Genomic DNA, 22,500 nt, shown 5'->3' with positions numbered 1-22,500 from the left:
AGTCTTGCATTTTTACCTAAGGCTATCAGACAAGGGAGATTTACAGCTTACAAGAAAAACAGTAAAACAACAGCTAAAACAAACAGAGATAAATCTAACACCATCTGGGTTATTCATCATACAATAAACATGACCCTCCAGATGGATGTAATTATACAGCCACAGTTCAGTAATATAAGCCCGTCATTCCTCTTAGTTTAATGCCATGCAAGGTATAATATTGAATTAATAAATATTGCCACACATACAACACAGAGTGACATTCAGTACTGCACCTTACAGCTGTTTTAAAACACCATCAACAACTGCTTTAATAAAGGGATGCATTTTAATATCAACACTTTGCATGTATTGATCCCATGTAAAGCACTTTTATAAATGATTTTGTTTTTCTTTCATCTTATAAATGATTGTATGTAGGACACTGACACACAGAAAAAAAAAACTGTGATGTTAATAACAGACCAACGTTTGAACCCAGTTAGACATTTGCATAGTTGGCCAAGTCAATTAATGGATTTGTTTCATTTGTCTGACTTAAAAAACACAAACTAAATTTCATTATTTAATAGAGATATCTTAATGTTTATAACTTGCAAAGATATGTTGATATTTTTCATCCCTAAATATTTTTGATTTTTTTTTTATGTACTTAAGATTTATTTTGATTAAAAAAAAGACTTCTACCTTTATGCTTCATCTTGACACAATCAACAGAATTTAATTTGTTGATAACACCTTATGTATGGCATGTAAAAATGTTTTTATTTTTGAGTTGGTTTACTTCTTTATGTGGTTTGAGGCTTGGTTTACAGTTAAAGACTTATTCAATAACAAAGGCTAAATGCTTGAGTATAAGCTAGTGGCTAGTGCCACAAAATCCTTTCCAAAAAATGTTGGAAATTTGAATAAAAATGTTTTGGCAACAATTTTTTCCACTTTGTTTTAGCTGACCATTTATTTACACACTGATATAGAAAGAGCTCTGAGATACATTCTGGAAACCTGATTTGACTATATGTGCAGTAATGATGATCTTTATAGTTAAGTGTCACTATTTAACTATAAATAGTGTACAAATTGGTGTCATGCAAATAATAGCTTGAGTGGAGAGTTAGAGCCTGATAACTGAATAGATGATAAGTGCAGTTTGGAAGAATACGTTTATGATTGAAGAAAATTGAACTTCTGTTTTTATCCGTTGTTCTTTGCAATCCATGTCAGCCAGTATTAAATAAATTGTGTTAAAACAATATCTCCTCTATAAAATCACACCATAATTACAGTCAACTGCAGCTGTTGTTGCAGTTTGCAGAGTTTAACTACGTGGACAAGTGAAAGTGAACTGGATTGTTCCCTGGATAAGGGGCGAATGGCCAAGTCCAGTTGCGTTCTGTGTGAGAATACCACATTTACACAAACATAAAGCCTATTATATAATCTATAGCAGGCATCCCCAAACTCGATCCTCAAGGCCCCCTGTCCTGCAGGTTTTAGAGGTTTCCTTGCTCCANTTTGGGGATGCCTGATCTATAGCATCAAACTGAAGGGACTTTATAGAGGTATTAAACATATTGTGAGACCATATTCATTGACTGATAAAGCTTTCAGTGGTCCTTCATCGCTGTGATCATGTACAGGCAGATTGGACTAAAACAGAGAGCTTTTAAGAAGAGATAGACCACAATATCTAATGGACGATGTTTGTGTTTTTTTCTTGTATCCCATGAGTGGGGCGTGACAATGGGCATACACATGCATGGGTTCGCAGATTTATCAGTGCATTCAGGAGCCACACATTATTTAATATGAATGCTTTGATTTGTTAAGAATTGTTCCTTTTGTTTAAACCAAGACGTGTGTTACATTTGCCATCATTGTGTCAGTTTTATCATATAAATGGAGGATGTGATAACACCAGCCTAAATAATGGGAAAAAAAATATGGGCTGCACATATCTGGGATTGGTTAAACTGATCGGTATTGGCCTTCCATCAAACGATTTGTGCTTGAAGCCACAGGTTGGTTTGCTGTAGGGCTGAAACAATTAATGAGATCATTATTTAACTATTATAGAAAAATAATAATTTAATATGGGGAGTTGCGGCCTAGTGGTTAGGGTGTAGAGATTGGAATCCTGAGGTTGTGAGTTCAAAAACCCACTCCTGCAGTCTGTCACTATGGGTCTCTGAGCCAGACCCTTAACCCCACACTATTATTATAAAATGTGATTAAAAAATATGAATAATATAATAATAAAATAAAATATTAAAATAATTGTAGAATAATTTAGTAATCAATTAATCTTTAACTGGAGTATAGAGACTCTAAAACATGCCTTTAGCTGACAGAACAACCCGCTTACAGCAGTAATTACACCAATATTGTAAAAATCTATACTAATATTGTGTATTTAAGAAAAATAAATAAATACATTTTTTTTTATCTGTCAATACCTCAAGTAGAAAAGTTTTAGGTTCGCCTGATTTAATTCTGTAAAAAATCTTCCTTTTGATCTAATTATTAATCAATTAATCAATCAAAAAAAATCTGTGGATTTATAAAAGTGAATTTACAGTATGAAGTGAAATTATAAAGAGTCCTAAATAGACAGCAAAAGAAAAGATAATTCTCTTTTTTTTTGGAGATAAGTATAAAATACATTAAATCTCCCAAAGCAGATCACAATTTCTCTGAACTGACATACTGTAGGAGGTATAAAGCACCACTGGAAAACTGGAAATGAGATGTACTTAATACATCTTCTGCCACACACTGGCTGATAGGTTAATCCACTCTGATGCTGCTAAATTAAATGTTAATAACTTAAGTGGGATGAAGCTTTTAGAGGCAAATTATTAATGCTATTCACAGAGATCCTGTGCCTCTGATTAATTCAGTGTCATTTCCTGGAAGAACCTGTTCTATTATAATGTGTGCTCCAATCATGAAGAATCACATTTGAAAATGTAGTTTGATTTTCAAGAAAAAGAATATTATTCAGTAAATAATTATCTAATTTAAAGATCAATTGTCCAAGGTATTGTCAATCAGTTCTACAAAATATCTACTGAAGCTTCTATATTATATATATATATATATATATATATATATATATATATATATGTGTGTGTGTGTGAATATCGTATTCTTTAGACTTTTATTTGTAGAAAAATAAGAAGCATAACCCTATGTACTTTTCTTTTCACCTCATGATTTTTTGTTGGTCAAATGAAATTCCAATAAACGCAACACAGTTTGGCATGGAAATGTAAAAAAGTTTGGTGGCATTTTTGTATGCTTATGTTTTAAAAATCACTGTGCCGTGAAAGGAGGACAGTTGTGATGCCCCTTAAATAGATTGCATCAGAGTTTCATGAGCAGGCATTAAAGCAGCATTAGGATGCAACACTTGTGTAAGTAACAGTGACAAGTGAGCAGACAGCTGCTGCAGGGATAGCTTCAAGAGAGCCTCATCCTCACTTACTCTAGATATTGATTAAAAGCAGAATCACATAATGATGCAAATTGGCTGTTTTAAATGTATTATCTCAAAATCTGTAACATTCTGCTTTAGATGTGTGGGATTGGGATCTTTAAGCTTAATGGAGGGTTAAATGAATAATGCAGCGGATACAGGGCAGGGTTTCCCACTGCCCCCCCAAAAATGACCTTAAACAGGACTAACAGCACTGGTTTAGCAGCAGAGCTGTGGAACCTCCGGTATTTTCAAGTCATACAATATTCATCACCCATATATCTCTCCATTGCTGACTAAACGCCATCTGAGGCTGTGATACACATTCCATGTGACCCCAATCATTAGCCGGAAAGGTTAACTGTCATTGAACACCTTTGGATATTCCATTAGAACTCCATTCCTCTAGCTCTCTGCATCTTCCAAGCACTCAGACAGCCTATTACCACTATCCTGTCTGCACCGGCACATGCTGCCCCTCAGCAGACCGTACTCAATTTTCTGCAGCTGTGAACATGCCAATATAGTTTATAGGTCCAATGCCGGACTAATGCTTAAATGTATTTCCTTCCTTTGCATCAAAACTATGAGCTTATAGAGAAATGGTGCTCAATATGTGCAGCTAAACGCTGACCTATATTCGCAAAAGCCTGAAAGACAAGGAGCAATATTTTTTATTGCCAGAAATCACATAGAATTATCTACATTTGTTTCAAGGCTCAGTATTGCTTCGCATTAAAACCCCTTTTTTTAAGTTGTGAAAAGCTAAAGTTCCCTTTCGACGATCATTCAACATTTTAGACTACAATTAGACTATGCCGATAAACAGCCATGATAATCGAAGCCTTTTCTATAGACTTGCATAAATCAGAGATCGTGCAACGTTTACTTACACTCTACAAAAATATAAATGCAACACTTTTAGTTTTGCTCCCATTTTTTAAGAGATGAACTCAAAGATCAAAAAGTTGTGTTCTTCATCCATCAAAAACACCTGCCCATACCATAACCCCACCACCACCATCATCGGCCACTCGATCTGCAACATTGACATCATAAAACCGCTCACCCACACACTGTCAGTTATGTGCCCTGAACAGTGTAAATCGGGATTCATCTGTAAAGAGAACACCTCTCCAACGTGTCAGACACCAGCATATGTGAGCATTTGCCCACTCAGGTCGGTTACGCCGAGGAACTTGAGTCAGGTGGAGACCCCGATAAGGGCGACGAGCATTCAGATGAGCTTCCCTGAGACGGTTTCTGACTGTTTGTGCAGAAATTCCGTGGTTATTTAAACCGATTGTTTAAGCAGCTGTCCAAGTGGCTGGTCTCAGGCGATCTTGAAGGTGAACATGCTGGTAGTGGAGGTTCTGGGCTGGTGTGGTTACACGTGGTCTGCGGTTATGAGGATGGTTGGATGTACTGCCAAATTCTCTGAAACGCCTTTGGAGACAGCTTATGGTAGAGAAATGAACATTCAATACATGAGCAACAGCTCTGGTTGATATTCCTACTGTCGGCCTGACGATTGCACGCTACCTCAAATCTTGCAACATCTGTTGTATTGTGCTGTGTGATAAAACTGCACCATTCTGAGGTGCCTTTTATTGTGGGCAGCCTAAGGCACACTTGTGCACTGATCCTGGTGTCTAACAAGCATCTTGATATGGCACACCTGTGAAGTGGGATGAATTATTTCAGCAAAGGAGAAATGCTCACTATCTCAGATTTAGAATGGTTTGTGAACAATATTTGAGCAAAATGGTGATATTTTATATATGGAAAAAGTTTTAGATGTTTGAGTTCATATCATAATATATGTGACAAAACAAAAAGTGTTGCGTTTATATTTTTGTTGAGTGTAATTTAATTGTGAGAGCTAATCATGCATCAGAAAGTATTTCTTCTACAGTACTACTTGCATAGATTGATTAAAAATGCAAATATTAATAAATCTTCCAGTTTATTGGACAGAGGTACATGTAAATACTTAAATTCAGATCCTGGGATACTATCTGACTGAATGGGATTCAATCATCTCTGATGGTTATAAGAAAGATGGGTGGAACATGTTCAGAATCACCTCAATTTTAAGCTTAATTTGGAATTTAAAACCTCTTCCACCTGGTTTCAGTTCTTTAAACCAATGCATTAAACTAACGCATTTCTGAAAGATGGCAGAGTTCAAAAAGAATGAACAACAACTGGACATTTAATTGAAAAAAAATAATAATAATAAAAAAAAAAAATAATAAAAATAATATATCTCAAATTACAAGATAATCTTTCAAAGGAACACCAACAATGAGAAGAAACTTAGTAAATACAAGTAAAAAAAGAAAAAAAAAAATACATAAAAAACTTTTGGAAAGTATGCACAGCCGCTGCAATTCATGCCAGAAGTTCATATTTTTAAATGGGTCGACCACGGACATTAAAGATGCACTGAAAGTCTGCACATATAGCAGTAATATTGCACCTTCAGGCACTGCTGTATTGGCTTCAATTGCCTCCCTCCATCATTTACATACTGTGACTAATGCAATGAAATCTGAAAGAGCACTCTTTTTTTCTGTCTATAGATTATTACACTAGAGATACTGTGACAGTTTTATTAAGGCTCTTTTCTTGTTTTTGTATACAATTCAAAACAAACACTTGTCGATTACTCAAGGTCATACAGATGTAGTTTAGATGTTGAGATAGTCGTATTTCTATAAAATATACCAACTCAATGAAAACCTTTTATGATGTATTATTTGAGTGTTTTCTATGTCCTTGAACCATTGAAAGGGTTTCATTGGAAATATCCTCATAGCTTTAAAAATTGGGTAAGAACAATTTGAAGTTTTGAAATTGCTTCTCCATGTTCTGACAGCTTTGGAAAACATTTGTGGGGTTCGGTTGCCTCTGTAACATCAGGGTCAGATTTGTTCTACAAAAGTGGAAAAGTAAAATGATCCTCCTGCTGCAAAATTGACTTTATCGAAGTAAAGGAACAGGCCATATCAGGTCCTTGGAAAACATTGGGCAGGAAAATTAGGACAAGAAAAAGAAGATAGGAAAATAGGAAAAAGAATAGGAGAGGCAGGAAATTTGTAACAAGCCCAGTAGCAGCACCTCCAAGGTTGTATGGAAAGAAACTGTTGTAGCACTGGATGTGCCTAGACAAAAGAGACAGAAGACAAAGGAAAGGACTTGCATGACTCCAGTAGAATAAAAATTCAAAGCATATTAACCACAAAACCTCTAAGAAACCAATTGAACACAACTCAAACTATATTAACTGGTACATCTTATCTTTATCTGCTGATAAAATCACTGCAGGCTAATTCCTCCTGCAAATGTACAGGAGCTACTTGATTTAGTCAATCTAGTGCTGAAAACCAAGCTGGGTTTAACCTATATGCTGTTTGTAGCCATGTACTCAATCAGGTTAGCATCCCACACCTTGATACCATAGAACCAAACTAGATTAAAAAAAAAAACACTCAAGAATTAACTAAAAACACGACAACCAGACTGGCTAACTCCACCAAATGATGAGAGGACATCTATTACTGTAAATGGCACCTACAAGGATGCCACCTTAGCAAGCGACTACACCCACTTTAGAGTCTCCTCTCAGTCTGTTATTTAAATGCTGGAACAAACTGAAAAAAAAAAGATTAATGTGGACTAACCTGACTGTCCCCGATGGAGGCCTGACCTCAGCCTAATAGAACTTCCTTGGGAGGATTTAGAACAACGACTGAGAGCACCAAGCTTTCTTTTACATCAGTCCAAATGCTCCATGCATTAAGAACGACACGTAACTTTAACTAATGTCATGTCAAGGCATGTGAACATAGTATTGACAATATAATGAATCAAATGAGCTCTTTCTAATTATCACTTATTCAAGGCAATACGTACAGCTTCAACTTTTAGGTCACACAGTGAGCTATTTTAGCTACTGTGGATCAATTTTCTTTGTAGCTTCCAGCAAAATATTCAGATTTTCCCCATTGTGGGACAATAAAGAGATATTCTATTCTATTCTGACATAACATGCAAAATTTACTGTAATCAACCTTGTCTTCAATTGAACTTTCCTTTTAGGAAGAAGCCAGCCTCCGTAGTTTAACTCTAAACATCTTGGTTATGAGGCATGAGGAAATTTCCCATCTCTGCAAAACTGATTTCTCCTCCATCAGTTTCCAGACCAGGGATATTGCTAGAGATGCACTGATGCAACAATGGGATGAGATATTGGCACAGATATTGACTAATTACCTGAATCGGATATCGGATGAATGATGCCGATCCAGCATACTGATCAACTCATGTATATTTTTTCAATGTAATACACAGCAATACAGTTACAGTGATCTAGTCACTTTAGATCACATTGCTGATTAGGTCATAATACAGAGCAAACACAGTAGCCAGTGATGATTTCTATCTGTTTTTGTTTACCTACAGTGTTTGTGTCAAGCATGATGCATTTACTCACTTGGTAAGGCAAATGGTTGATTCATTCAACAGTAGTATCAGGTCGGTATTGGATATCAGCTGATAAGCTCAGCCCATGTATTGTATCGTATTGGAATAAAAAAAAAAGAATCTGTCCATCTCTAGATTTTTCCAATAAAATTGTTTCACACAATTTGTTGCCATCCAGATTCTAATATAACCTATCCCAAGTTAAAGTCATAGACAGTCATATCGTGCATGTGCAGTCAAATATCGGGCTTTAACAGGCAGAGCATTTATTCTGTGGAGACATACAACCGTTAATTACAGGGAATATTTGATGAGGTGGATGAAAATGGAATATACTATCCCTTGTGGTGAACATTTCACAGATACTCCTGTAGGGGCATTTCATACAAGATTAAAGGAATTCAGGTTCAGCTTCTTAAGTCTTACAATACATAATGTGGTTCTTAAAGTGGGGAAATTTTAAAACTGGAGTCCCCTAGGGAAATGTGATTCTAATAAAAGCTTGGAATATGTTTAAGTAAAGAGGGAAAGTAGGAACCTACAGTCAGGTAACATCAAGAAGAAGCCCATGTATAAATGCACCAATATGAGTGTGACGATACACCGTCAGCACCATTAACATTAATGGTATATTGTGTTAGGTACTGCAGAACAATAAACTGACATTTTTTACAAATTCAACAACAAGGTGATGTGAGGCCTTAAAATGAAGCACTAGCCTGGCCAGCCAGACTCAATGACTGGGAGTGTTATTGTCAATATTGACTTAACCAAATCTGGCTAGACCAATCATAGCATGGGAGGCAGTACTTAACGATGCATCACTCTTAGAACTTTTCTGCTAGCATAACAGCACGACAGTGACCCCAACGGAACAACGTTTTAATGATTTCTTTTTGACATTGTAAGTGAGATTGAGGTAACCCTTAATATCTACGTAAGCTAAGGACATCATAATAGTAATTTTGTTTTTTTTAAAGGATGCATTTGCTATTTTCAGTTTAATGGACTACAAAATTACAAAAACAGATCTAGTTGAATGTAGTTTTTTGCGTCACATAGTTATCTGATTGGTTCTAACCTGATTACACCGACCCTATTACTCCAGCCTTTGATATCTAAATCTACTAGCTGTTTACCAGACTGATTCACTGGCTGTACGAACGTCCCTCCCCTAATCACTAAATAGGGCCCTATATAGGACACTATATAGGGCCCTATATAGTGGTTACACCATTTTAGATGACTGTCCAATCGTCTGGTGGATGAAAAAGTAGTGAAATCGAGTTTCCCACAATGCACCTTGAAAAGTAGTGATCATCCATGGTCCCTAGATGAACAAATATATCCCAGATTGCTTTGCAAGAGCTTGTTGTGGGGGCAATAAACAACAAAGATGGTGCAGGCACCATGCAGAGAGGTGCAGTTACAGGACTAACTGCGAGTGAAAAGTAGTGATCATCTGTTTGAATGGTCAGTTAACTGAATTCACCATAAAGTCCACTATATAGTCCCTGCTCTATATGTTGATGGAGAGATTTAGGGTTTAGGGCGGACATTTGGACACAGCAACTGTGTATACACTGTATCAGTCTGGCTGGCCAGGCTATTGACGCACACCACCTGAATCTGATGAGTGGCTCGTTGTCAAGCCTCTGCTGAGCTGAATGACAGTGAAAAATTCCTAAATTACTCTCTGGTATGTTGGAGAAGGGAAACCTGGATACTGATAAACTCTAGATACAAAATTATAATTTATTGTCCTAAAAAAGGTTCTGGAGGAAAGATCTAAAGGTGTCACCTTACTCAAGTTTGTAGAAATAAAATTATATCTAATCATCAATAAAAACATCAAACTTCAATATCTTCTGTTCAGAGATACAACAACATTACTTTAAATTTCCTAATTAAATTGAGTAAAAGAAAAAATATCACTGCCTACACAAATTGGAGTCAATTGTAATCAAAATAAATAGGCCACCATTATGACAAATCTGCTCTATCAAGCCAAGTGACAGGAAATCCTTCCATTACTGTTTTCTGATAGGTGTGTATGTTTAGATTCAGGACAAACTATTTGACTGCAGACCCGTGTTTCAGATGATTTAAATAGACGGCTTTCTGCGGTCATGGTACAAAGCCTCCAGCTGTCAGATGATCCGCACCTAAGCTTTATGCTAATAAGGGTTATCAGCCAATCATACTTGCTAATTGAGTTCAGCAAGCATCACTGATAATCTCTGTGACCTATTTGCATACTATTGCTGAATAGCTGGCATATCTGGGGTGGTAAGAGATAATGCAAGGTCAAAAACCTTCATTATCACACCAATTTATTAAATTAGATTAACTTAAATCTAATATTTAGACCAGCTTACCTGAGAACATTTTTCATATAATATGTCATGCCATTATGAGAGCTTAAATACCACAAAAAATGTGTTGGGGATTTTTTTTTTTTTCTGAAGGTATGTTAAGAGAATTTACTCGGAGCGACATTCCTCTGCAGATACTATATAGAGAGCTTGAATGACTCAGAAATATCACCCAGATGAGTCAATGTAATGCAATCACATGCTAGACTTTGTAAATTTAGACAGAGGAAGAGCTTGTCATTTTCTTGCTATATTTTATCATTTAGAAAAAAAAACAAAAACAGACTTAATGTTGCACTAAAAGTTTTGTACCCAAGATAGGAAGAGTCACATCCACAAATGAATAAATCCTAATACTTTATAATATATGTTATTCCACAATGTAGAAATTATACAGAGGATGCGGTCTTAAAGCCGGGCATACACTGTGTGAGTTTTTCAATCGTTGCACGCAGCTACTACTTACACTGTACAACTAAACCGCAGGGTTTAGTCGTACGGTGTGAGTTCACACGATGTATGTGCAGCACGACGCTCTCATGCGATCTACCTGCTCGGACTGTACGATAAAAAAGCAGGTCAGACTCAGCTCCGCAGTGGGATGGAGCTGCTCTGACTCGTGTATCCTGAAGCCAAACAAATAGAACTAAAATATTAAGCTCACTAGTGAAACGCACTGCCTTGGCAATTTGTGCAATTTTGAGCTGAAAGCCCTGAAAAGAAAAGGCGACGACATATTTGGAAAAAAGACATGGCTGAGCAAATATCTTAATCCTTCTTCTTTTGAATATCAATTAAAGTAACATATACATTACTAAAGGGCTTATATCATGCAAATTAACTTTTCTGAGCTTTTAACTATGCTAAAATGCACAAAATCATGTACAAAGTGTCATGCACCCAAGTCATCTGCATAATTTCTGATGTCTGAGCAGCAGCAGTTCTCTGCCCATTAAAGATGAACAGTGGAAGAATATCTATACAAGAATGCCCTCTCCAGGAAGCACCCACCTTAACCGCACTGTGCCCTCATTATAAACAAGCACTCGGTTTCTCCAATCAGGGGGAGATGATGTAAGGCAGAGTGTAATAAGTCCAGCTCTAAGATGAGAAGAAATGGTTCTTTTAGCAGCCAACTTGTACAAGGCAGCGACTTTTCTTACTAGTTAATGTAAAAATATTTTTTTGGCCTCAAAGGGTCTTGGAGATCCAAACTGGGAGAGGCGAGTAAGCTTTAACAGCACTTGTTTCTCTTTTGGGTTGAAAAAACCCCCAGCTAAACTAGCAAGAAATTATCATAAAAGGCATAATCTCATCATATATTAACACATTGGTGACTGAAAGGTTTCAAATATCAAGGAATAGGACCTTGCATTATTAATATTTTTTTTGTCATTTTTGTTTTCTTTTTTATGTAATTTGGACTTTGAGTCTGTAATAAAATCGATCTCATCTTATAAATTATATTAACTACCACATCGACTGAACTTTAAAGCTATTTCTCTACAGGTCTTGGAAAAACTTAAATTCAGACCCGATGATGTAAGTAGATAAATAAAAGGCTGACAACATAACAGTTTGGACCGGCAGGCCAGTTGGTCTGTCGGTTCTGCTAAAATCAGGAGAAAAGGTGGCAGTTCTTCACTTGGCAGCTTGTAGTGTGATGCAAAAGTCAGAGTGTCTCCAGAGTTAAACTCTAGCTGCCTAAAAACACAGACATATCAGCTGTTGTAGTGAGAAAAGACTGCTTTCAATTCTAGGAAAATATGTGAGGAACTTAATGTCTTATTAATGAAGAAGAGTCTGGTTTAGATAAAACTCCACGCATTACGGAAAGAGGGAGCTCACCTTCTGCACTAGAGTTTGACAAGTGGGGCAAAGTTCATGTCAGACATTTAATCAAATATTTTCAAGTTTTTTAATATAAGCAATTAAAACTAAACCCATTCTTATAAACCTTTAACATTTAGTTTTTTCATTATTCAAACTAATTATCGAGAAATAAAAACCTAAGAAAGAATGTGGTTTTTTTTAGTTTAACACAAAAATGATTAAAAAAATATGACTGAGCTTTACAGAGGGAAACTGCTTGGATCCTTGACACAATGATTAGCCTGCTATATAGAGGTTCAGATTATTAGAAGGCTAATCTTCATGGCACAGTGGCCCTTTTAATCACAGCTGATTGCAATGTGCATCAATGCTTATTTGAATTCCAAATTAAAAGCATATCAGATATGCAGTCATGAAACCGGGCCTTTCCCTTTGATGTACTGTTGATCTAAATGAGTTAACAACATAAAGGGAAAAGTCACAGAGTGTATGAGGAGAATTTAAGTTGCGCTTAAAAGTACAGAAACATAATCAGGCAGAACTTTTTGCTCCATGTTTGCAATGACATATGTAAAACGAAATGCTTTGTGCACAAACTGAGACAATGACATTGACCAAAATAAAAGCTAGTTAAAATCAAGGGGTAATATAGTTCCTAACCATTTTGTATGTGCCTCTTATTGATGCTTAGTATGATCCTTATATATTATATTTTAGTCTACACTTACATCATAGAATGTAGATCTGTTGTCAGCACAAGGGTGCAAAGAGGAAAATGCAAGGATTCTTTTTAAACTAAGATCACAGCTGAAGTATTTAGACCAAAATTGACACACTATTGTAGTAAAGAAAGATGTTGGAGAGAATTTTGGCTTTGAGACAATAAATAATATCCTGCGAGAAGTCCTATGTTGTGAAGGAAACAGAATTCTATGTCAGGGAGTTTATATTAGACATCTGTCATGAACCTGTAGTGTTATAAATCACACACATTACTTACCATAACATATCGTCTATAATGTATTCCAAATAGAATATTTTGTTTTACAACAGGCAATTTCACTCCAACCTACAGGCTCAGGCAGCGCTTCCTAAATGTTTTAGATCTCTCTGTTCCAGCACACCTGATTCAACTAAGGGATCCTGCTCTGCAATCAGGTGCTTCTAAAGTCTAAAGGAGCGAAACTGAAAAAAAAAGATTATATATATATATATATATATAAATCCCAACTAGGTAGAAAAAATACATATTTCACATTTCTACATGGACACTTTAATTTTCTATTTTCAAGCTATTTGCAAGTGCAGAGTGTGTGCAAATCAGAGCTTATGAAACTGTTTAATTATAACTAGCAGGATCTAAGCAATGAAACCTCCCAAACATCCTCTAACTGCACCTGCTGCACATTTTACTCTGCAGAGAGCTGGAGAGGTTTGTCACAGAAGGGGTAGCTGAACCAGAGGTGAGGTTTCGAAAAGCACTATGAATAGTTCAACTGAATATCTTCCCTAAACTAGGTAAAATCAAATCCAATATCTTTTTTATTCAAGAAAGAAAGAATAAGATTCAGCTAAAGGATTGTTTACTAATTTAACTGCAAAGAAGATCTTGTGGAGGGTTAGATTAATGTATAAAAGTGAGGAATTATACCATACCACTCCATTTATTTACATTGCATACTTTAAACAATGTAATGGTTGATCAAGTTGCTGTACATTAAAACAGAACAACAAGAACTGTTAATTACCATGGTAACAGAAAACCTGAAAGTACTGGGATTGGGTGAGAGATAAGTATAGTCAGTGAGCAGCAAACTTTTCTTTTTTGTTTGTTTCTTTTCAATTATGTAGAGAAATAATAAAATCAAGGCTATGAAAGCACTTTTGCTTTTTGCTTCCAACAACTTGAAAGAAAATGTACAATTCGTAACCGACAAGGTTGCATATTAAATATACAATAGCACTGCAATAAGATGTTAATTTCTGTTAAATTAATGATTAATTTGATAGTTTCTTAAAATCTGCAGCAATTTATACAAACCTCATTCAAACATGGCTATTTAAGAACGGATACTTTTACTAGATTAAAGCTACAGTGTGTAATTTTTAGCAACATCTAACGTCCAGACTGCAGACCGCAGCAACATGAACATCAACCCCGCACCGCTTCTCCCCCCAAACAGTACGGCGAACGTTACGGGACAAAATGTCTTCCACGACGTCCGCATCACCTACCTTCTCAAGTGATGAGGTTTGTTTACATAGATAATTTTAATACTGCCATCTATTGTTCAGTACCGTCTCAGTTCATCTCTCTCAACTTGCCGTAGTTACTTTCGAGCGTAATGGGCGATCTCGCAATCGGTAGTTTGTTGGCTCTGCGCTGCCGTAGCGCAAAGATGTCTGCCTCCATGGCTGCGAGACCCGCTCCTATGTAATTATAAATAATGAATTCTAAGGCAACGCAAATATTAAGGTTAAGAGGCTGAGCTCGTAGATGATGATAAATAACATAGTTATGTATAATATATTACATTTCTGACTGTATATCCCTGTAATTATTACACACTGTAGCTTTAAACTGTGACACATAAAAAAGAATCCATGAACAAGAGTACCTTGGGCCGTTTTGAGTTATTTACAGATCCTGAAAGAGTGTAGTCTATGTGTTCTAATGATGTCAAACTTGGAAAAAAAGATACTATCAGATATGAATATTTGAATGTTGACACTTTCACAGTGCTTTAAGAAGAAATCTGCCTTGGAGAATTTGTTGGAATTATTCAGGTAACCAGCTGGGTGGCAATGAAGGCTGATAATTTGAATACCTTAGTATAGCTTGTTGCTTACCTCCTTCAACACCTCCCCAAATAATGCTACTAAATAATCAATAGTAATAATTACTATCTTTAACAGTAAAACAAACATAAAGATGTATTTAAAAACTTGATGTATAAAAGCAGTTAATGTCAGCTGCTAAAGAGTTGATTTAATGTCTCTGTGTTATTTGGTATCTGCAGGTTGCATCATGACTGCACTGAATTTAATATGCTGATTAATTTGTTAAATGTTTTTCAGCAATAAATCATTCAATAGGAAGGATAATATGCTGAAATACAGCTGATTGGGAGTTTGTGATCCATGTGTGTGTCTGACCAGAATGCAGGTATGAATAACGATATTGGGCAATCATGTTTACACCTTTAAATATATGAATGCCTTTAAAAAATGTCATTTAGAGCATCGAGTGGTTATTTTCCATTTTTAACTGGCTAATTTTTTAATAAATCAAAAAAAAAAAATCTTTTGCTAGGATTTGATGTTTTTTCCACTTTTCTCTATTTGCAGTTGGTCAAGTTGTTCCTTAATTACTCATGGAATATCACAAGCATTGTTCAAAGTTTCTGCAAAATCTGATAAGGGTTTTGATTTTTTATACAATGTGCATGCAAAGCGCATAAAACCTTTAAGAGAACAGTGATTTGAAAGGGTCTTAAGTATTATTCTTATCAATACAGATATGAGCCGTCCTAAAGAACCACTGACTAAATGTAAGGTAGGCAAAACATACAGGTTTACAACCTCAGCAGCTTTACTCAAACATTCCTTGTTCCTTCTTGACTAGCAAATCTACCCTGCTGCTTCTCCATGGGTCTTTACTAATTTAATAAAGTTTGAATGGCAGCCACCTAGTTTTAGAAAACATCTGCTAATGAGTCACAGGAAGAGGGTGATGGAACAAATACAAGTAAAGAGGCTGATTCTTTTGAGTTTCTTACTTTACAAATTGTTGTTAACCAAACAGCTTTTTTAAGTCTATAGACGTGAAAATAACCTTGAAATGTGTTTCGTTGTGTCATGTTATGAAACACTAATTTACCTGAGTTATTAAGTAGCTTTTAGATGTTAATGACAGGCTAATGGCAATACAGTCAGAAAGGGAAAACACATTTATTAAATGTCACTTATCGTACTCTGATAAATTTTCAGGCCATAGACGAACGAAGGTGACACAACTTTGTGTGAAACAATGTGTCAAAGTGTTGTATTTTCCATTGTCATATCTGTCAAACAGGAGCGAAAGTAAAAAAAAAATAAATCTTACTGATTTTAGAGTAATTTATCAGAGGTATCTCTATTAGAGGGGGTTAATAAAATGACAAAAGCAACCAGGCAGGTTTCATGTCGCTTCATGGAACACGTGAGTTATCGTCAATTAGACACCACTCTTAAGTCATGGCCAGTTAGCGCTGGAGTTAAATGACAGTCTGTGGCTCACTCTGCTGATGTTACTGTCAACGGTGTCAATTAGAGCCCATAAATCCAGTTGCAAACAGGAGCAAAATAGGAACTGATGGCTAAAGAAGAAGGGGACGGTTAAGCCCATCTCATCAGTTGTACCATCACAATGAGGGAATATAATAGGAGCATTCTACTGATGGTAACGTTTCAAATCATTGACATGGAGGAATTATATGTCAGAGCCCAGGTCAAGTCACCCATAATAAAGGGTTTTTTTCAAAGCGCATAATAAAGGTCTGTGTACAACATTAGATTTGGTTATACAATTTTGAAAAACGTGTTAGGATTTAAAACTATATTTTCTAACATTGCATGCTGTCACAGGTATCTTCTTTAAGTGAAACCAGCAGGTGGATACAACTATATTCTGTGGACTGAATGCTACATGTTTAGGTCGTAGCACTAACGCAGCACTGTGGATGTCAAAACACCACCAGCTACATTTCAGTATCATTTTGTCAAAGATGATTTTTTTTAAACCAAAACATGAATAAAAAAGGCTAATATATATTTCAAAGAGTACTCTTTAATCGTGGGCAACACATTTGCAAAGTGATGAAATCTATGAAGTTGTTTTAAATGATAACTGATTTTTGTAAATTGCAGGAAGGGTAAAAGCGGCTGTAAAAAAAATTTAGAGCATCCATCCATCCATTTCCATCCATTTCCATCCATCCATCTTTTTGGAATTGGTAGATTTTTTTTTTTTTTTAAAAGCAGTGTTGCAAAAAATTAAAAGGAGAGAAAAGGCATGTGGCAAAGGCCCAAAAGTCATCAATCTAATCTGGAACAGCTGTGAAGAGGACTAACATCTTCGGTGTATGAGTTGAACTCTTGCAGCTGTACCCAACATGCAGCCAACATTAAGATATTGGGTCCTTATTAATAGAAAATGGCAGAAAATGTGTAGCCTTGCCAACCAGACTGATCTCCACTGGGTGTAAATCAGTCCGGTAAGGCTCAGAATCTCATGTCTAAATCCCTTTGGACCAATTACAGTACACGGGGTATGCACATAATGTAACAGCGCTTTTCTGTAAGAATGACAGACAAGATTGGAGCTTCAACAGAGCAATTTTTTAATACTGCCATTTATTATATACAGAATGAGCTGCATATATCTTAAGTATTTGAACACCTGGATGTTGTAGGAGCTTTCTTTGCATCCTTTTTCTTAGTTATGTGATTGGTTCCAAGCTGTTTCCAGTGACACTGTTAGTCTAATATTTGAAATCGTCTCTTATCTGCTCTTTTCTAGTCTTATATGAGGTGTATGCTGCGTAAGACAGTCTAGCTGGCCAGGCAAGAGAATTTGGTCCCCAGATGGGATTGTTAAGCAGTTTTATATTGTCACCATGTTAACTGCTTATTCAGATTCAAGGCCCTAGAAGTATCATGAAAGTTTAGATTTTTTAAACTTTTACAGCCTGTATTTATTAACTTGCAATAAAAAAATACTGTCTTTTTTTTGCTGCAAAGACAAGATTCCATGTATAGAGATTTCCACTGTATTTATAACATAGAGAGTAGGGCTGGGCAAATAATTTCATTTCCAATATATTCCCATTTTAAGAAAACACAATTTTCAATTTGCAGAAGCGATTTATCTTAGTTCCATTACAGTAGGACACTAACCTTTTCACTCCTGGCCTTTAGGTGGCAGTAACACGTCTAAAGTGGGTTTGCAGCCACAAAAGAGAAGAGAGAGGCACTCACATTCAAGCATGCAAGTTGGAATATGCCCTTTTTTACACAACAGTAAGAGTAAAGTCCTGCGACAGACTCTGGACAAGCAAAGTTATGAAAACAATAAAACCCTGGAATGAAACGAACAGAATAAAATCACACTATTGGTTGAAAAAAATAAAAGATCAAATTTGATCATTACCCAGTCGTCATATGGAGGAGGGCTTAACAATTTTACCAAAAATCTAAATTGCGATTATTTTTAACTAAAATTGTGAATTTCTTTAATTTTTCTCTTTACCTTTCTGTGTGGTGACAAACCCCCAATCGTTTAAATACCACTTAAAGAGAAACTGTGTGTCCTTCTCTTGTTAAATATAGTATAAGTAAAAATCTGTGCCTCGGCGATTTAAAAAATAGCATTTTGTTAAATTGCGATTCAATTGCAAATGCAATTAATCGCCCAGCCCTAATATAGACCAAATATAAATTGTGGTATTTGGTGTTGAAATTAGCTAAATTAATCATTGACAGTATTTCTGGATGCTTTATGGAAGTAATGTGGAAGTAACGTCTGTTTCAATCTGAATGGGACTTTGAAACGGACATTACATCAGACTCCTTTGTATGTAAAATAACAATAGCTGAAAATTAGAAAGCGAATGTGAACACAGGTCTCACTTTATACCCTTCAACCTGAGTGAAGTCTATATTAGGTACACCTAATGGCCAATTTTAATTTGGCTGCAGTGCATACCAGCAGTCCTACCTAAATAACATAAAATTACACTACATACTCTTCAGCAACCTTTGACAAACTTCAAATTTTGCTAAAGACAATGCCGTGGCAAATTTTCTTTTGCAACATATGAATTGCTACTTCACTGACTGTGGCATCGTTTCACCTTGCTTTAAGAGGAAGCAAGAACCCATTCAATCAAACTCTCTCAGGTGGACTGCCAGGAATGGAGGAGATTTGCTAATTTTTCATAAAGCCAGTGCTTAGTATTTAACTTTGCTCAAGTATAAAGAAGGTGAGATGAGTCAGGATTTGACAGATTTGTTTTTCATTGAAAAAAAACAACCAAACAATTTACCTCGAGCAAGTGACAGAATGCACCAGCCAGCATGCTAAATAGATACTTTGGTTGCCTTTCACAAACACAAAAGTGTATAAAAGGTTTAGCTGACAGTCTGCTGATGCAAAAGGGATGAACACTGGTCTCAAGTCTGAGTCAAAAAATAAAAATGTTTTCCGACTACAGCACAAAGTGGCAGCCTAAAAATCCTGCAGGCAGCTCAGAGGTACTGATCCATCTGCCAGAATGACATTGGTTCAGGAGTTGTTAGATAAAGCGGTTGGACTGGCAAACCTTTTGTGAGGTTAACAAAAGGTCAATAAGGACTCCCTTTATTCCTCCATATCTATACAGATTTAAATGGGCTCATCCTGCCTGAAACACATCAATGTCTTTTACTTTGTGGCACATCAAGCAAATACTTTCTTCCATTGAAAGGAATACAGCTCGCAGCAATCAACAGGACAAATAAAAGCAACAAAATCTATACAGAGAGGCAATGCAATCTCTAGTCAAACGCCGTAGCTGGCGATAATGTCTTTGCTATGAATAGGCACCGGCTGAAAACTGCTTGGAGTAAAATAGGGGCCACTGTAATAAGCATAGTTCCTTCTCGAAATAATCGGTTTCTGTGGCCAGCACAAACAAAAACACTTATTTGGATTCAGTTTTCTAAATGATGTGTGTGACAATAAACTGTTTAAAACATATAAATGTTTGACCCCAATTTAACAAGAGAAAGTCAGATAGTTGAGCAGCCATAAGATGCATATGATCAGGGTTTATAAGGAGTTTCAGGCAATGTGTTACTTTGACTCCTTTTTTCATAAAGGGGAAAAACAAAATCAAAAAAAAAAAAAAAAGGCAATTTTCAGAGTCTAATACGTTTAGTTTTATCTGCTTCCACCGAAAATAAAAAAAGAAAAAATAAACAAAAAAATAATTTGGAATCTCCAAAAGCTGCAGAGTAAACTCCAAACTCTGATTCACTGCCTCAGGGAATGTGTGCTTCTTTCGGTGTCCTCAAAACAAAACAAAAGAAAAAAATATTTTACACAGACGACGCTGGAAACTAGAAGCTGGAGGAAAAAGTTTTTTAAAATAATCTGGTGTAGTAATACTCGCACCTATACCAATACGATTCAAACTATTGATGAAAAAAACAAAAAATATACTCCAATAATAATCCAATCCAATGAATCCATCTAATCCAATATAGAATGAATCAATCTTATCCAATATAGAATGCAATCTTCCTCCCTCCACTCTAATCCAATAGAGCAGGGGTCTTCAACGTGTTCCAGGCCAAGGAGCCCCAAACTGTTGGCGAGATGGAACGTGAACCCCCTAATTACATATATTGTATGAAATTGTGTTATATCAAACTGGTCCTATAGTCACTCTATTACAGATGGAGTCAAGTAACAAAAGTAATTTCGCCCTGGGAATTATTAAAGTATTTCTTATTCTGATTCATGATTGATGGGATAGGTGTTGTGAATGAAAAAGGTGCCCAGCTTAAAAGAGCTCCTGTGTGTTGCTGAATGATTGCTGAAAGACATCATCTACCTCCATTTATCTGTTTACTGCAGGGTGTCGAATTCACGATAATGTGTATTTAAAGACATTTCAATTAGCGGAAAGAATTGGTGGGGGGAATAGAAAAACAAAAGTCTAATCAACTTAAACTTTCGCGACCCCCATGCTGTAACTCTGTGGACCCCCTAGAGGTCGCGGACCCCCTGTTGAAGACCTCTGCAATAGAGAATGAATGAATGAATGAATTAATGAATGAATGAATTAATCAATGAATGAATTAATTAATGAATGAATGAATGAATTAATCAATGAATGAATGAATGAATGAATGAATCAGTCAATTCATCCATCCATCCATCCATCCATAATATGTTTTTACGCTTTAAAATTATGTTTGTTTTTTTTGTTGTTTTTTGTGTGACAAACAATGATAAAGGTTTGATTAAAAAAAAACTGTAAAAAGCAGATGGGTATTCATATCAAAAGGAATACCCATCTGCTTTTTATGAGTTCTTTCAACATTTAATTTAATTTCCCTTTGGGAATTGATAGGGCTTTTTTGATTTTAAATTTGAATTGAAAATCTTGCATTTTCACAAAGAATCACAGAAATTGACTAAAACCTTTAGAGAGGAAACAAAACGGGTTTCACAGAATATTTCAGCAGCATCACCATTTAAGACTGCATCCCAAGCGGTTCTTTTACAGCACAAGTCAATTATGAAAAGGAATCCCTCAAAAAAAATAATAATTCTGCTCTAACTTCCAATCAAAAGAACACAACGTTCCTGGGTTGAATTTCAACTTAAAAACTGAATAAATAAACACAGAAAAGCAAACAAAACAGAAAGCAGCAGACCACAACAAGCAGGGAAGTTAAGAAACGCTGAGACTAAATTTGGAGATCAGCACAGAGCACACTCCTAAGCATTTATAATTCATGCATTTGTGTGAGGCTGCGTTGGCTGCTCATCTGATTGCTACACTGCTGAGGCCTTGTGCTGTTATTTACATGGAGAGAAAAAACATTTTGGAAGAAAAAAAAAATATTCTCACCCTATCCCGACTGCCGTTCCTTAGCAACAACAGAGACAGATGTTTTCAAGCAGTATGACTTGTGTGTTCATCTAAAAATATTTCACTTACTTGTTTTGCATCATGTTCATTATGATCCAGTCTGAGGGGTAGACGTTCTTCCCGATGAGGTTTTTGAACATGATAAATGTCTCCATCAGGAAATCCTGAGAAACAAAGTCATCAAAGTGGTTAATCTAAGAGAAGTGTTAAATAAAGTAGCAGACAGTACTCAATACTTATTTTTCTGACAACATTTTAATAGTTGATATATCTTTTTGTATAATCCAGGAAAGTTTCAAAAAGTCTTTCCAAGTTTGCTGTTGATTCAGCAAACTGTTGATTGTTGATATATATATATATATATATATATATATATATATATATATATATATATATATATATATATATATATATATAAATGGGGAAATTAAAGAAGACAACAAATAGGGGATGTTTTAGTGCAGAAGCAAAACCTCAACATGATAATTAAATAAGCTTTATCAAAACATTTATTCAACGTTTACATCTATTCAATAAAATTTGTTTTTTATGTTTTATCACTTAAATCTTGATCTCTATACGTAGCGTTTTGTCAATACTTCTTGCAATCCCCTTTTGAAAAGCATTCCATAAACCTGGAACA

The 22,500-nt window shown here is 35.7% G+C and overlaps 1 protein-coding gene across 1 annotated transcript in view; it reads right to left on the bottom strand.

The window, feature by feature from the left end:
- dock1 (dedicator of cytokinesis 1) overlaps positions 1-22,500 on the bottom strand; it is a 255,571-nt gene that overhangs the window by 69,862 nt on the left and 163,209 nt on the right. The window contains exon 29 of the mRNA XM_015375901.1: positions 21,927-22,021. Within this exon, the coding sequence (XP_015231387.1) occupies positions 21,927-22,021 (95 nt within the window). The remainder of the gene's footprint in view (positions 1-21,926; positions 22,022-22,500) is intronic.

The sequence above is a fragment of the Cyprinodon variegatus genome, unplaced genomic scaffold, assembly GCF_000732505.1.
Source record: "Cyprinodon variegatus isolate N-32 unplaced genomic scaffold, C_variegatus-1.0 Scaffold127, whole genome shotgun sequence".
In the NCBI taxonomy this organism is placed as follows: domain Eukaryota; kingdom Metazoa; phylum Chordata; class Actinopteri; order Cyprinodontiformes; family Cyprinodontidae; genus Cyprinodon; species Cyprinodon variegatus.
The sequence above is the reverse complement of the archived record's forward strand: the minus strand, read 5'-3'. Positions and strand labels throughout refer to the sequence as shown.